This window comes from Monodon monoceros, unplaced genomic scaffold (assembly GCF_005190385.1).
Source record: "Monodon monoceros isolate NGI ecotype Baffin Bay Population unplaced genomic scaffold, NGI_Narwhal_1 Super_Scaffold_12, whole genome shotgun sequence".
Lineage (NCBI taxonomy): Eukaryota > Metazoa > Chordata > Mammalia > Artiodactyla > Monodontidae > Monodon > Monodon monoceros.
The window spans coordinates 153,814,393-153,831,251 of NW_021703768.1; the positions used below are offsets into that span (position 1 = coordinate 153,814,393).

Below are 16,859 nucleotides of genomic sequence, written 5' to 3' on the forward strand. Positions count from 1 at the left end.
GCAATTAACTGAAGAAAAAATACAAATGGCAAAAAAAGAGAAAACATTGAACTTTACTATTAATCAAAGAAATAAAAGTTTACCATTTTAAAAGCATCAGCTGTGTTAAGATTAAGACGAGGGATTTACTGCTGGCTTGGGTGAATGTAGCAGTACACTCCCCTGGTATGAGTATAAATGTGTACACATTTCTGGAAGGAAATGTGACAGTTTGTCATTTCCCTTAAAAATGTTCTTCATGTTTGCCCCCAGTCATTCGTTTCTATGATTCTATTCCAAAGCAGTTAACAGAGCTGTGGATGAAGTTTTAGGAACAAGACAAAAGCCATGGCCTTATTTCTAAGTGTAAACAACTGGGAGCAATCTAAATTGTCTGCCAATAGGGGTCTAGTTAAATAAATTACAATATGTCTATGTGGTAGATTATTAGACTGCCAATAAATCCCATTTTCAAAGCATGTTTAAGGGCTTGGGGAAATGGTTACAGCATTAAGTCAAGTTTGTTTGCTTTTTGGAAAAAAGGATATAAGCTTACAGTAGTAGGATCTCAATTTTGTTTGCAAATATATACACAGAAGGGACTCAAGGAATACATCAGACGTGAATAGTACTTATCTCTGGGTAGTAGGTGATGGATTTTTATTTTCTTTGTACTTTACTGAATTTTCTTAATTTATCATGATAAGGATGTTTCCTTTATAATTGAAATAGTGCATTTTTAATTATGGAAAATTTGTTTATATTTTTAAAAAATCATTTAAAAATGGTAGAGTCCAAGTAATTCTGTTTAACTGAATGCTAGCACCTGGGGAAGGGTCTCCAGTGGCATGCCACAGGGCTCTGTCATGTCCAACATTTTATTTCTGATTTGAAGGAGCATGTAGAAAGGACTTCATGCTTTTGCTTGGCACCTCTTCTCTGTGGTGGCTTGGAGGCACTTGGAGAGGGATCTGTGTTCTTCTGCCTGGGAACTCTGTCATCTGAGTGTCTGTGGAAACTTTGGGCGAGCCATCTTGGCCAGAGGGAGGATGCAGGCTGCCACAAGTACGTGGCCTTACCTACAGGTGAGGCTGTATTACCCAGGTGTTGCAGGCACCTCCCTCATGGCCATGACCAGTCTGGTCCTTTATGTTCCACCTCGTAGGGAGGGGTTCTGCTTTGCGTGAGCCATGTTGGTACCTTCCGAGTCCCCCATAGGCAGAGTGAGGGTAAGGGAAGCGGGCATGGACCCCATTGTGAGGCTACGGCCTACTCTTCCTGGGGACAGTATGGGGAGGAGGGCAGGCCATGGGGCTGCCTCGAGCCCATGGCCAACAAGACGGGTGGCCACAGCACACTTGGGCAAGTGGAGCAGCTTCAATGAGACTAGGACCAATACAGTGAGAAGTGAGAGGGCACAGGGGGACCAACGCCTCCCTCGCCTTCATGACTTCCCACTGGGAAGGAGTTTGGGAATCCATGATGGTGAGGCGACAGGAAGGGAGAATGTGGAGCTGGATGTGTGCTTTCAGAACCGAGTCCAGGCTGCACCCACCGCACTCCAGCAGGGCTCGGCAGACCAGCCTTAGACTTCTGCCGATGACCTCAGAGGTGTCAAGATAAAAGAGGTACCAGGATGTGGAGTTAGAACCCCACATCCATCCCCAGCCCCTGAAGCCTGGCCGGGAAGGACAACATGCTGCCACCCCTCTGCTGGCCCCCAGCCCCTGATGGCAGCGGGGCTGACCAGTATCTTGTAGCAAAGCCCACCCCACACTCTGCCCAGCTTCTCCCACCTCCCCACCCCACCTCTTCTCGGGAAGCCATGGGGGAGGCTGGCGCCCATCAGGGCCTCTGTGTCCTGGGGGATTCCAGAAAGTTATAGGGCCAGACTTGGTCCTCCTCCAGCAAGTGGCAGGATTGTGAGTGGGGAGTGGAGTCCAGGGTGTGAATCTCACTTTCTCTGGGGAGGACACACTGCAGAAGCACAGGTAGGGGGAGAGTAGAGTTGGGAGGACATGGCTGGCCAACCACATCCAGGAGGGCTGGCACTAGACAGATATCCGGACGCAGAGGGACTGTGGCCCCACCTGCTGGCCCATCGTCTCTGGAACGGAGCATTCTGTGCCTTGCACAGAGCATAGGAGCCTAGGGACAGTGCGGCGTGTTTGGCTGTGGGCTCAGGAGCAACCCCCGTGAGAAAGGAGGGGTTGTTCCACTGACCTGGAGCAATCAGACCATAAGTCTGAACATGACAGTCCATGGAGAGTAGCTGTCAGGGCCAAGGGTGCCAAGCCAGACACACAGAACGCCTCAGAGCCAAAGGTCGCATCACGGACCAATATTTCTGTAAGTACATCTAAAAGGAATTTTCTAGAAAAGGGAAATGTGACAAAAACCAAGATTATACAAAAATACCGGCCCCTGGGCTTCCCTGGTGGCGCAGTGGTTGAGAGTCCGCCTGCCGATGCAGGGGACACGGGTTCGTGCCCCGGTCCGGGAAGATCCCACATGCCGCGGAGCGGCTGGGCCCGTGAGCCATGGCCGCTGAGCCTACGCGTCCGGAGCCCGTGCTCCGCAATGGGAGAGGCCACAAGAGTGAGAGGCCCGCGTACCACACACACACAAAAAAATACCGGCCCCGACTTTTTATTATTAAATTCCACAGATATAAAATCACTCCATCAAACTGCTATAAAAGTTTCCCATTTCTGTGCTTGTGCCTATCTCGTTGTGGGCGATAAGTTTGTGTCCACTGGTCACAGACTCCACTTGGCACAGTGCTGGGGATGAGGCCCTGTTTTTAGGTGTCTGAGGGACCTCAGGGAAGTGGGAAGCATGCCTCCTGAGCAGGTGGATCCTGGGACCTGCCTGCCTGCTCCCAGGACTGGAGCACCAGCTCCCCATGAACTCAGCAGTAAACAAGATTGTTTCAGAGTGGTGAGCACCGTGGGGTGCCCTGGATGGGGTGACCCAGCAGGAGACTGCCTGGCTGGGATTCACGTAAATGGAATGAGCTCTGCTTGTTCAAGGAAAAGCCAGGAGGGGCTTCTAGATGGGGTTGGGGAGTACAGTTTGGCTCACGGAGAGGATGGATTCTGATGAGCTGCTCCTCAAGGAGCCACGCATTTCCTGTCAGTGAGTGAGGCCCTGTCCCTGGAAGACTTTAAGCATAGCAAGGCCGAGGTGACTGGAGCCAGGAGCCCTGCCAGGAGAGGGGCCTGAGCTGTGTCCCCCAAGGCCCGGCCGGAAGCGCTCTAGGGGCTGTGAGGCCGAGACCCAGGCTTGGGGCAGAAAGTGGCCCGGTATTCAGATGCTGTTATTTATTCCAAGCTGTGATGGAAATAGAGCAGCTTCCGTACCCTCCGCTCCCCCTGTGCCTGTCCCCAGGCCTCGCCAAGGCTCCAGTGGGGATAAAATCAGTAGCACTTGTGCAAGTGACATGTTGTTTGTCTTCCAGCTTATGAGAAGCCTCTGAGTTATCTCAAGTTTTGCCTAAAACAACGTTTTTCTCCATTTCTTAAAAAAAAAAAAAAAAAACCACAGCAGAAGAAAAGAGATTATCTTATTTTATACAATATGCCATCAGCCAGGGAGCAGAACACCGGCAACACTTGAGGGTTGCATAGCAACTGGCTTTTCAATTGATTTTTTTTTTTTGAGAAGGCACCAAAGCTACTGAACTGTTCTCATTTTAAATATTTCCTAAGATGATTAAAATCAAAGCAAACGGAAATCAGAGACTTGGGGACAATCAAAGAACATAAGGTATCTTGTCAGGTCAAGACAAAATATGGAATGCTCTTAGAAATTTTTCAGCGTTGGAGGGGAAGGGTCTGAGAAAGTCTGACTGTGAGTCTCTTAGGGGAAGGCAAGAGAAGAGAATGCTGGGGCAGGGCTCAGTGTTCAAGGCCCAGTGCCACCATCTGCTTACTGCATGTCCTGGGCCATTGCCTACCTGCTGTGGACCTCCGCTTCCCTGACTGTGTGAGGGGCAGTGTAGGGGATTCAGAACACCCCAGGGACAGCCCCTGGTTTCCCCAGAGTCTGGGTCCCAACCCCCAATCAGATGGGGGCCAAGCATGGTGTCCAGCCCCCACCCCCACCCCCAGTCATTGCGGCCCACCTCCTGAGCCAGACTCTCCATGGTCCAGAGAAGAACAGGAAGCATTAGGGCCAGACGTGCCCCATAGGCTTGAGCTGGGAAGGTTCATGTGAAGAGTCCTGAGCTGGCTTTCTCTGGGAATAGCTTCCCAGCCTCTGGGAGGATGTCTGGAATGTTCCTTGATGATATGGGAGTCCTGAGCAGAGAAATAAGGATCATGCCTTCCAGCCCTCACTGGTGTTGGGGTCGCAGATGCCTGTCATGAGGTTTGAGCTCCAGGCACCGCCTTGTCCGCTGGAGCTGCCCGGAGAAGACCCCCAGCCTCGGGGGAGCCTGTGCTGCACCCAGCCTGGGGCTTGGTGTTAATTCTGGCCCTGTTGATCCTTGTGGGACCTTCAGTGAGCTATTTACTCTCACTGAGCCTTAGTGTCCCCTGTAAGGGGAGTGCACACTAGCAATGACAACAGGAACAAGGGTATTCATGCAAGTCACAGCCTGCAGTGCCCTCTTTGGCTCAGACCCTGTCTGCAGCCCCTTATGTGATGTCACACACTTCACCCTCACAGCAGCTCTCTGGGGCAGTCACCTCGTCAGCCCCACCTGCCAGGACAGGTGAGTGGCCTACCGAGGTCACACAGCGGTGAGCAGCTTTGCTGGGCTGTTATTCCACAGGCTGGGGAACATGAGCTCCGGGCTCTTTGGCTATGCTCCCCACAGAGGGCATTTTGCTGTCCCCCACCCTGGGGATGCTCGTGGCATGTAGCAGGTAGAGGCTGAGATGCTGCTCAGCATCCTTCAGTGCACAGGACAGTCCCCACCGCAGAGAATCACCTGGCCCCAAGGACCAGCAGTGCCAAGGTTGAGAATTGACCTCTGCTTTCTTTTTTTTTTTCTTAATTTATTTATTTTTAAATTTATTTTTATTTTATTATTATTTTTTTAACATCTTTATTGGGGTATAATTGCTTTACAATGTTGTGTTAGTTTCTGCTTTATAACAAAGTGAATCAGTTATACATATACATATGTTCCCATATCTCTTCCCTCTTGGACCTCTGCTTTCTTGAACCCAGCCGATCTGGACTCCACTCTGTGCACGCTGTCCTGTTTTGTGCATCTTTGGGAGGGCGGATTGGGCAGGAGACCCTCTGGGGTCATGGCAGTTGAGAAGGCTTCAGTGGGCTTCAGCTGGATCCATGGGACATGAGCCAAGGGGCAGAGACAAAGAACATTGTGGGTGCTGATCACCATGGACAGAAGCGCCTGAGCTCCCAGCTCGGTGCTGCGGTTGTGCCCACTTTGGAGATGGGAAGCCCAGGACAGTGAGGTAACTAACTTGTCCAAGAACACAGGGCAGTTGACAGATGAGCAGGCCTCCAACCCCAGGGCCCTGAGCTGCCCAGGTGAGCCCCACCTGTCACTTGCAGGTGCCCTGGTGGGCAGGGTTTGTGGTCTGAGGGGCTCCCTGATATGCCCCCAAGCCTGCAGAGCCTCCAGGCTGCTGGTCCCACTTTTCTCCTGTCTCCTTGACTGAGGGAGGTAAGAGCATAAATACTGTAATTCAGCTCATTCTGGAGCAAACAATGGAAATGTCAGAGAGCAGTGATGAGAACAGAACTTTCTGCTCAGGTCTTAACTGATTTGTTTAATGTGGGACCACAGAGGCTGTCAGGGGCTTCCGTGGTCCCCCTTGAACCGGTGCCCTGGCGTCTCAGAGCAGAGCCCTGGGATCCAGGCGTCCCACCGGCTGAGGCCCCGCGCTGCTGTTCCTGCGGCAGCAGCGCCACCTGGTGGCCACCTTGGCTCTCGCCCTTCCTTTCTTGTCCCGCCTGCCTAGGGGAGATGGCCCTGCAGACAGAACACCTTCAGAGGTGGCGTGGCTTCCAGGCCCACCTCCGCCTCTTTCTAGCGGTAGGACTTGGGGTGAGTTACTTCAGTTGTCTGAGACACGGTTTCTCATCCGGAGAATAGGTCAATAACAGCATCTATATCTTAAGGCAATTATACATTTTAAATTAGATGATACGTGTGAACGCAGAGCCCACTGTTACCACCCAGCCCCAGGGTGCATAAATGCCCTGTGTACTATAAAAACAGTTCCATGCACTATGGACAGCTGGCACCCTTGGCTCCCTCGGGAGGAGGGAGGCTGGTCTGTGAGATCCCGACCGGTTCTGGGGCCACCCCCTTACTGGGCCTGGGGTGCTGCCCCCTGGAACACCATGGCCCTCTGTGCAGTCCTCAGCCCAGCACAGGTGGGAACAGGCAGAGAAGCCAATGCAAAAAGGAGCAGATAGACGACTTTGGGGCCAGGAGGATGCAGGTGACTCCAGTGAGCTGGGTGTGAGAATCTTAACTGCAATAGCAGCTCTCTCAGCCTCTCTCCATCACTTCTGAAGGAGAAATAGACACGTCTCCTTTCCTCGCTCAGATGAGGACTACAGCTCACGTGCTGTGTGATACATAGCAAAGGCACGGGGTGGAGGCGTCTGAGGGCTGTGGATGTGGGCCAGGTGGCAGAAGAGTATGGGGAGATCCCACTAGAGCCCAGGTGACCCTCGTGGGTGCCCAGACCTCCCTCCTGGGCCCTCTGCCTGGACATCTCTGTCTGTGAGGAGCCCTTCAAGGCAGGCGGAACCTATGGGAAGGCTGGCAGCTCTCAGGAAGTAGGAGAAGTAGGTAGAGGAAAGGCTGAGCCTGGGGTGCTGGCTTCTGCCTAGAAGCTCGTGGGTGGTTGTTTGGAGGCTGCCACTAGGCAAGCCTGCTTCAGCCGTTTTTTCGTTCTTTTGAACCTCAGTTCTACTGACCTAACCTGAGTCCCAGGCTGGCTCTGGACTGTTCCCCCAGGAGCTGCACCCCGAGAAGCAGGAGAGCTCCCCAAAGGAAAACTGCTGAACTTTTACCGAGCAAACAAGCTGGGCCCAAAAGGATGATCCATGGCCTGTGTCCCGGCGTGCTGCAGACCCCACCTTTCCCTGCGAGTGTGTGGTCCTCTCCCCATGCCTCCTCTGCAAGTCCCACTGCCAGAAACCATCCTCCCTCTCTTACCAGGCGACACCTCTCTTGCTCATCTCCTGCCACCCCGTGGTCCTGACTGCTGAGACATTACACCAGACAACACCCCCATCCATCTCAGCAAATGTCCCCCTCCCCTCCCCCCTCCCTCCTCACTGACTCAGAGAGCTCTTTCTAAAGTGCACATGCGTCTGGCACCTGCCACAGAGCACAAGGCACACTGCGCCCTCCTGAACTCTCCAGACCCTATGAGGATCCCAGCCCTTAGCTCCTTGGTGGCCATCTGAGATGGGTCAGATCCTTGAGAAAGTTGGGACATTAGCAGAGAAATAGGAAGTAAGCAGCTCTGCACCTTGGATGCCGGAACACTGACATCACCCTCCTCCTCCATGTCTCAGGGTCCTGTCTAGGCTGCAGGTTCCCAGGGCCCAGCGCGTGGCCATTGTTTTCTGTGACCTGCCTCCCCAGGGCCACCTCGTCCTGGTGTAGCCCCTCCAAGCCCTTCTCTCTGCCCCTCCTCTTGGGGAGTCTCCTCAGAACCCAAAAGCCAGGAGGGGGTCCCAGACAACTTCTGCTCTGGACCCTGCAATGCAAACCCCCATGGGGCTGGAGAATGGAAGTGGCAGGCTGTTTTTTGGAGTGGAGGAAGGAAGACGAGGCAAGAACAAAACGCAAATCAATATTTCAATAAATTATCCTATCCTGCCGCAGCAGTGAGATCACGGTGGCTGCTGAGAGGGGCTGGGAACCTGGGCTGAACCCAGGAGCCTGGTGTCTGGGAGGCAAGAGGCGCTCGCCAGCGTGCCAGTGTCGGGTCCAACCTGCTAAGGCCTTTTCTCCAGGGTTCTCAACCTGGTGACCTGAGAGATGTGTTTTCTTTTGTCCACAGAACTTATTTTAACTTGAGTCAGTGTTTTCCAGGAGGTACGCTTCTTTGTAAAATGTGAACATTGGCCTGAGTAGTGAGATCTGGCAGCCCTGGGCTCTGTCCTTGCATGCCATGCCGATGGGGCTGGCGCTGAGTGTTGTTGCCCCTTCAGCTGGGCGTAGGCTCCTTGGTTGGCCACAGTCCTCGCCACTCCTTATCCCCCCAACTTCTTTACCATAACAGGGAAATACTCTTCTGTAACCTTACCCCTTCTGAACTGGCAAATAAAAGACAGACTCGTTTTTCCTTAGAACCAAACTGCCTCACTGACTTACATCACCGGCCTTGGCCTGTGGGCATTTGGGTTTGCAACACCCACCCAGCACTTCCCACGAGCCCACCCACTGAGCAGTCAGGCCTCTCTCTGAGCCCCCAGCTTGTTTGTCCTCACCCTGTTTCAGCCTTTGCCTCTGTCCCCAACTCCATGGCCTTATTTCTGCTCTCTGGCCCTGACACAGTGTGTCTTTCTGACTGGGCCCTTGACTCCTTGTCAAAGATGTGACCAGAGCTTCTCTCCCACTGGTGTTGGACATACCAGCTGGACCCTGGAGAACAGCCACTGGCTTTCCTTTGCCAGCCAGTGCCCTTGACTGAGCTTCCCACGATTCTCCAAGGAGGAAGTCCCCTGCTCATGCTCTTTCAGCTGCAAGTGACAACAACACAACTCAAATTGACTTTCATGGGAGGAATTTCCTGACACACAATATGTGAGACACATATCTGCTGCAGACATCTTCTAGAATGGCCCCTGGTGAGCCCACATCTTGGTATTCACTCCCCGGTGTGGTCCCCTCCCTGTGGGTTTGGGCAGGACTGAGATTTGCATCTAAATGGACTGAGACCTCTGTCTTGGATGTGCCCTATCAATGCTATCTCTTGGGTCACTCGTGCTGGGGGGAGCAAGCTGCCCCGTGTGACTGCTCTGTGGTGAGGTCCATGTGTCCGTGAGGAACTGGATCCTGCCAGTAACCACGTGAGTGAATGTGGGAGTGGGTCTTCCCCAGGGGAGCCTTCGGATGACATTGCAGCCCCAGTCTCAGCTGCCAGCACTCTCACGGGAGACCTTGAGCCAGAAGACCCTACTAGATTGCCTTTGGATTCCTAACCCGGAAACCATGAGATAAGTGTTTGAGGTTTTTCAGACCATAAAGTTTGGAAGTAACTCATTTTGTGGCAATAGATAACAAACAGGCCTGGGGTAGGCTGGCCTCAGGCCTGGGGGAGCCAGGTGGTTGTGTGAAGATACCAGGAATTGACCTCTCTCCACCCCAGGCCCTGCTCTATCTATGCTGGCTTCTTCCTCCCCTGGGGTCTCCTCCCCTAGTGGCAGCTCCAGGCTCGCAGTCTCACACCTTTCCAACTCCTTGGCCCCAACCATCCTTTGCTGGGAAGGTGCAGGGTGGTGTTGGCTGGGCCTGAGCCTAGGGTCAGACCCAGATTAACAGAGAGGATATTTTACCAAAGGGGGACTGGGCTGCTGTTGTCAGAAGAGCCCAGGCAAAAGTAGCTGCAATCTAGCAGGGGAACAATCCCCTGATGTTTGGGCTGAGAGACATGGCCCTGAGGGAAACAAGGCCCTTTTGTTGGAGATGGACTAACAAGGCTCTGAACTGGTTTTGGGCTTTGTGGAGCTGGGGGAGTCCCACTCCAGTGGGGGCTCTGCGGCCATCCTTGATCAAGTGGTCATCAGTGGCCTTTGTGATCACCCTCTGATCGGGACTTGGGCTGGCAATCCGAAGCCCAGTGGGGTCCATACTCAAGCACCAAATCAGATCCACCCATGAGGGTCCCTTCCTTCTCATTCCACCCAAAGGTCCTTCCCTAGAAAGGAGAGTCTTTCACTCACTTCCTCCTCCAGAGCTGTGGCCTCTCAAGGTTTTCTGGAGACAGTGATCACCAGGCAGGGTCTTGAGCTGACCTGCTTGGATGAGATATAGATGCCACGTCCCCTTCCTTTGCCCTTTCTGTGTCAGGTGGGGTGGGCCGTGCTGTGCTGCAGGAACAAACAAGCTCCATGTCCCCGCAGTTTACAACAACAAAGATTGATTTCCCCCTCACACTTGTATGTTCATTGTGAATTGGCAGAGGACTCTGGTCTCATTGTCACTCAAGGCTTAGGTGACAGAGCAGCTACCATCTCAACATGCTGGTTCACATGCCAACAAGGAGAGACCTCTGGAGGCGCTCATGTGGGCAATTAAGTGCTTGGACCGGGAAGAGACACACGTCACTTTTACTCGCAGCTAATTGGCCAGAGCTCGTCACATGCTTCTCCGAATCACAAGGGGGGCAGGAGTGTACCTCCCTTCCCCTTTTCCAGCATCCTCTGGGCTGTCCACCTCTGTGCCAATGTCTAACAGGTCCTGGCCACCAGACCTCTCGCTCCAGTCTATGACTGACTTCATTAGGATTCAACTACATCTTTTTTTTTTCTTTTTTAAAAAAATTTATTTATTTTTGGCTGCGTTGGGTCTTTGTTGCTGTGCGCGGGCTTTCTCTAGTTGCGGTGAGCAGGGGCTACTCTTCGTTGAGGCACATAGGCTTCTCATTGCGGTGGCTTCTCTTGTTGCGGGACACGGGCTGTAGGTGCGTGGGCTTCAGTAGTTGTGGCACGCAGGCTCAGTAGTTGTGGCTCTCAGGCTCTAGAGCGCAGGCTCAGTAGTTGTGGTGCACAGGCTTAGTTGCTCTGTGGCATGTGGAATCTTCCCAGACTAGGGCTCAAACCTGTGTCCCCTGCATTGGCAGGCGGATTCTTAACCACTGTGCCACCAGGGAAGCCCCTCAACTATATCTTATTAAAACAAGTAATCTCATCTCTCAGGAGCAATTGGCTCTGTGCTTAGGACTTGGGAACTGGTCTGCCATCTTGTAAGCCATTGACTTGGGTAACTCACGAGATGCCTGGCAATGACTAGTCCTCCCTGGCCTTGAATCGTTCTTCCTTCTTCTGCAACATGCTGGCTTACTAACAATACCCTATATCTTATTCTCTGCTACGTATACACAAAAAGAGAAATATGTGGCTCTGCTTGATGGATATATTTATGCAAGAGAAGAGACAAAACATCTGCTTACGTGTCTACCAAAGAATGCATAGTTCTACTTTATGGACAGATGTATCCTTAAAGTGGAACAGAACGTGCCCAGTACTCTCTGCCTAGAGGGAACTACTTTGATGGTGGGAGTATGTGGTGAGAGCAGAAACTGGAGTGTCTGCTGTGAGGATTGTGGAGAGAAAAGGGATGAGCGCAGCTTATAGGAGACTTGATTTTGAGATGATACAGTGTATGTTTTATTTGTGGAGGAAGTTTAGGGCAGTGGATTGAAAATAAACTTTGGTTTCAGGCTTCCTAGCTGTGTGACCTGGGGCAAGTTACTTGACCCCTCTGAGCCTCAGTTTCTTGCCTCTTCGGGTGGTTGTGAAGACTGAATGAGAGAGTGAATGCCAGTGCCATGGTGCAGATCAGGCTGCACTGCTGCCAGTCCAGCAGCCAGCCTTGGCTAGTAGGTATGTGTCATGACACAAAATGGAATGTGGTTGCTCCCAGTGGCTTCCTGTCCGTGGATCCTGAGGGAATTATCCCTGTGCTCCTGTTCCTTATGTGGCTCCTTTGCTGTATTTGCTGCAGGGTTTTTCCCTCCTTTGTGTCGTTTTCTGCAAATAGCTTCTATCAAGGGGAAAGCACAGGTCTCTGGGCTTGTAGTCATACTGAGAGTTCTGTCTCCCCTGTCCTGGAGCCTGCCAGAATGTAAGCTCTTCAGGGTGACCGAGGTTCATTGCATTTGCCTCCTGGCCAGGGCCTGCACAGAGCAGGGGCTAAATAGGATGCAGGGGCCCTGGAGGTAGGGTGGGCTGAATGGACTCTTTGAGCCTTTAGACGGCCTCAGAGCTTGGCTCCCACGTCTCACCTGAAATTGTGCAGTGACTTTGTGTGGAAACTCGTGCAGTTATGTGGAAAGGCCGGGGAGCCTTTCCATCCACTCAGGAGAATGGAGCCAAGTGAGAGGGGGTCTTGAGAATGGACTGGGCTTAGCGCCACCTGGCCCAGGTCCCCGGTAGATGGGGTCTGCTCAGCTCCCATCAGGACCACCAGACGCCAACCCCTCTGTTTGTCTCTCCTGCCCCTGCAGTCCCTGAGCCTCATTGAGATTGGGAACCCCTCTCAGAGTCTGGAGAACGTTTGCCGCTGGGCCTACCTCCAGCAGAAGCCAGACTCCGGCCACGATGAGTACCACGATCACGCCATATTCCTCACACGGCAGGACTTCGGGCCTTCAGGCATGCAAGGTGAGCCCCTGGCCCTGCGAGGGCCCCCTGGCAACCTTGGCCTGGGCTGGGAAGGGTGTCTGGGCAAGGGGGCCTGCGTCGAGGGGGAAGGGTAAGTGCTAGTGACCTCCTAGCTCTTGCAAACCACCAGGAACTCTGACCTTTCCCCCAGGTAACTGCATCTCTGGGAGGGACAGAGAGGATCAAAGGTAGTGAAATGGGCAGAGTCTGGGGCTGGCAGCCTCAGACCAGACAGGATCTGAGGCTGGGTTTCAGAGTTTTTTGCTTCCTCCAGCTTTCACAAAACAAATTTGAATAAGTTTTCAATCTTTAACAGTTAAGAAACTTTACTTAAAAATTCAAACTATATAAAACTGACAGATCTAAAAGAAAAAATTGAAGGTCTACAATCATCGTTGAAGATTTTCACACATAGCAAGGAATGCACACCACACCGTGATGGATCTCTTGCAGTGAATGTTGAGTGAAATAAGCCAGTCAGAGAAGAATATATACTTATGATTCCATTTATTTCAAGTTTGGAAGTGAGCAAAACTAATCTGTGGTGTTAACAGTCAGGAGTGGTCAGGAGGGAGAGAGTCGCTGTTGGAAGAAAGAAGAGGTTTCTGCAGTGTGTGGACAGTTTCATTTCTTGATCAGGGAGGTGGCTACACAGGTGTGATCACTTTGTGATAATTCACTAGTTGTGTCCTTATGATTTGTGCATTCTTATGGCATATATTATACTTCAAATGAAAGAGCTTTAACGACCTATATAAAAATGTATATTCAGGGGAGTGGACCCTGTTTCACTTCACCCCTATCCTCTACAGATAGTCGTTTTTATTAGTTTCTAGTTGATCATTCCAGTGATCCTTTTTGTTTTCTCGGTACGCGGGCCTCTCACTGTTGTGGCCTCTCCCGTTGCGGAGCACAGGCTCCGGACACGCAGGCCCAGTGGCCATGGCTCACGGGCCCAGCCGCTCTGCGGCATGTGGGATCCTCCCGGACCGGGGCACGAACCTGTGTCCCCTGCATCGGCAGGTGGACTCTCAACCACTGTGCCATCAGGGAAGCCCCAGTGATCCTTTTTATAAAAATAAGCATATTTATCTGATATAGGTGCTGATTCCTTCCAGCACTTTCTTCCATGACTTAGTTCATATGCACCGCTCTGCTCTCTTAACCTGCAGCTTCTCTCTGCCAACCACTTGTCATATTCACGTAAATAGAAAGACTTCTTAAGTGACCCCTGATCAGAGCTAGGATTAGTTCACGTTAACAGAACACCTCTAAGGCACTACTGTTGCCCCCTTTGCCACGCAGATCAGCACCACAGTGGGAAGCAGATGGGAACAGAGAGTGTGACCCCAGATCCCACCAAGCACAGAATATGGCTCCTAGTTGGTGTGGGTGCCTCCCCACTGGGAGGGGGCTGCTAGCTCCCCTTCAAGCCCTACACCAGTGTGGCCAGCTGACAGACAGAGCACCCTGTCTGCCCTTGGTCCAAGTGAGAGCTCTAATAGGGAGCAGAATTGTTCCATAGGAGAGAAGCCAATACAACCTTTGTATTAAGTGACCTCATTCTTCATTTAAAACTGTGAAAGGATAGCCAAGGATTACCAGACATGAAAAAAACCGATAGGATGAAAAGGATGGACCAAGATGCAAAATAAAATTTTAAAACTGACGCCGGAGGAAACAGATAATTTAAAGAAGGGAAAAGCACAGTTTATAAAGTAATATCCCCAGAATGAGGAACTACATCTGTAAACCCAGAACAGGTTGCAAGGAAGAATTAGAGAACAAAGGGTTTTCATTAAATAAAAGATTTGACGGTGTCGACTAAAAAATTAAATGCCCAACCTAAAGGCTGAGTCACAGAAATTTTTAGGACTTCAAGCCCTTGAGGCAGCATCTCAAGTAACCCTGAGAGAACTGCTTCGAGGAGGCGAGGGGGTAGCTAGGATACACAGGAGTTTTGCAACAAAGGGCAGGTAATAAGAACAAAAGATTACTGTTAATTAAAGAATACTAGAAACCTCAAGTTAAGGCATTTACTGCTTTTCTGTGTATGGGAAAATGCAAGAGTCTGGGCTCACTAAAGTCATTCCTTTGATATGCACCTCAGCTATCTGAAGCCAGTATCCTGTGTTTTCACATCCAGAGTTTCCTCAGGGCTCACCGTGGGGATTGGCTGAAGTCTGATGGCTGCTAGAAGGCAGGTATTCTTTGCCTCAGGGCTCACCAGCTCACTGGTGGTGGCTGCGATCGCTGATGACTGTGACATCCTTTGTGGCAGACAATATTCCATTTCTCAGTGGGTAAAATAGAAAATTCAAAAGTTGAAATAAAAAGTCAATGGATCCAAAAAGATTAAAATATGAGAGAAAAGTTGATGTAGAGGCTCAATCCAGGAAATACAATATCTATCTAAAAAGATTTCCAGAAAGAAAATAACAGCAGAATAAAATAAGGATATAAAGCAAAAAATACAGGTACATTTTCAAGTCTTCAGATCCTAAAGGTTCATTTAATGCTAATGTAGGTGAATGAGAAATACTCATACTGAGGCACGTATTCATGTGCAAGCTTTGCATGCAAAGGACAAAGAGAAGACCACAAATGTTTGCTCTGGCGCTGATGGGAGAACAATCATCTCAAAATCTACAGAGCAAAAAATGCTTTATGACATAGATTTTCCTGTTTATTAGAAGGGAAAAAGACAATACGATGCTTTTACAGACAAGTCTAAAACCAGCACTCCCCCATCACACTTCCTTCCCTTCTGTGCTTTTCTCTGGGAGCACGTTGCCTGGGACCTCCCTGTGGGGTCTCAGAAGAGTGAGACTGAGTCGGGGTTGTTGACTTAAAAAAGAATATATTCACAACGTGAGAGTTGCGAGTTAAGTTTTATTGGGGGCAAAATGAGGACTGCAGCCCAGGAGGACAGCGTTCCAGAAAACTCTGAGAAACTGCTCCAAGGAGGTGAGGGGAGGAGCTAGGATATAGAGGAGTTTTGCAACAAAGAGCAGGTAATTGGGAACATCAAAAGATTGTTGTTAAATAAAGAGAACCAGATATCTCAAGGTAAGGAATTTAGTGCTTTTCTATGTATGGGAAGATGCAAGAGTCTGGGCTCACTAAAGTCATTCCTTTGATATGCACCTTAGCTATCTGGGGCCAGTATTTTTACATCCTGAGTTTCCTCAGTGCTCACAGCAGGGAGTGGCTGCAGTCTGATGGCTGCTAGATGGCAGGTATTCTTTTCAGCCCTGAGTTTCCTCACGGCTCAACAGTTCATGTTGGAGGGCTGCAATCATTGGTGACTGTGACATCCTTTGTTTATCGATATGGCAGGAAATATTCCATTTATAAATATTCCATTTATCAGAGGACAGGCTGGCTTCTCACTTGGTGGGCCACTAGGACGCCCAGGCTTCTAAACAGAGGCCCCCTCTGGCACACAAAGGTCTGTATGTACTTCTGTATCTTGTCCAGGGGCAAGTGGCTAGGCCCTGTTCTCTGGATTTCCTCCATTTGGGGTGGGGTCATCATGTACTCCCATCACCCTCCCCCTCCCCATGGGTGAGAATGTTGTCCTGTAAGGCTTCCCTGGGGACATCTTAAGACATCCCATGATCGGGCTCAACCTAGTCAAGGGGGGTCATTCTTCCACGGACCAGCCATGCCACAGGAAGGCCTTCCTGGCCTTCCTGCCCGGGTGGTTCAGGCTCATTCCTCAGCCCTGCCCTCATTCCCTGTCAGGCTCCATTCCCGACTGCTTCCTTGGATCACACACTCTAACTGGGCTGGCAAAACCCACTGTGTCTCCTTAATGTTACCTGTGAATTCAGTGGCTCTTCAGAAGCCCTTGAAGGGGTGGGGTGGGCCCACAGGGCTGCTGGAGGGCCCGTGGCATCTCATGTCGGGGGTTGGCCTGCTGCAGCTGCCCCTCCTCATTCTCCACCTTGCCCGGGACAGACCCCTGGACCCCTCAGCCGGAATGTGGCTCATAATCTCCTCAGTCAGAGTGCAGAGTTGCCGGGCCAAGGGCTCCGAGGGCCCCGTTGTCTGTGGCTGGTCTGTCCCCCAATCCACGCAGCCAGTCCCCTCTGCATGACTCAGCAGGGCAGCGTAGCACCTCGGCTGTCCTTGCCTGACCTGCCCATGAACAGCTCAGGGCCACCCTCACTGTAGCCTTCTGTGCACTATGGAAACCCATCCAGTTGAGGACCCAGAGAAGGACCTATGGACCACGAGGGAGCCAGGGAAGGTCCCGAGGGGTGGGCTCAGGGTATGGTGCCGGGCACCGGGGCCAGGGTTCTTGCAGCACCAGGAGCGGGTGTGGAGACAATGTGCTACCCAGGGGCCAGAAGGCCACCCAGCCAAGCGGGGGGGGAGGAGCGCGGGAGGTGGCCTGAAAGGGAATAGCGGGAAGGAGGTGGCAGAAAGCCTTAGCAGGTGAGACCTGGGCTTGGGAAACTGAGCTTGCCGCGGTGTGGCCACAGACGGGCAGGGCCGAGGCCCGCTGCCCTGGGGGAGGGGACAGGTGGTCTCCTGAA

The 16,859-nt window shown here is 51.6% G+C and overlaps 1 protein-coding gene across 1 annotated transcript in view; it reads left to right on the top strand.

The window, feature by feature from the left end:
* ADAMTS2 (ADAM metallopeptidase with thrombospondin type 1 motif 2) overlaps nt 1-16,859 on the top strand; it is a 245,317-nt gene that overhangs the window by 182,687 nt on the left and 45,771 nt on the right. Inside the window, exon 6 of the mRNA XM_029218215.1 lies at nt 12,159-12,315. Coding sequence (XP_029074048.1) covers nt 12,159-12,315 — 157 coding nt within the window. The remainder of the gene's footprint in view (nt 1-12,158; nt 12,316-16,859) is intronic.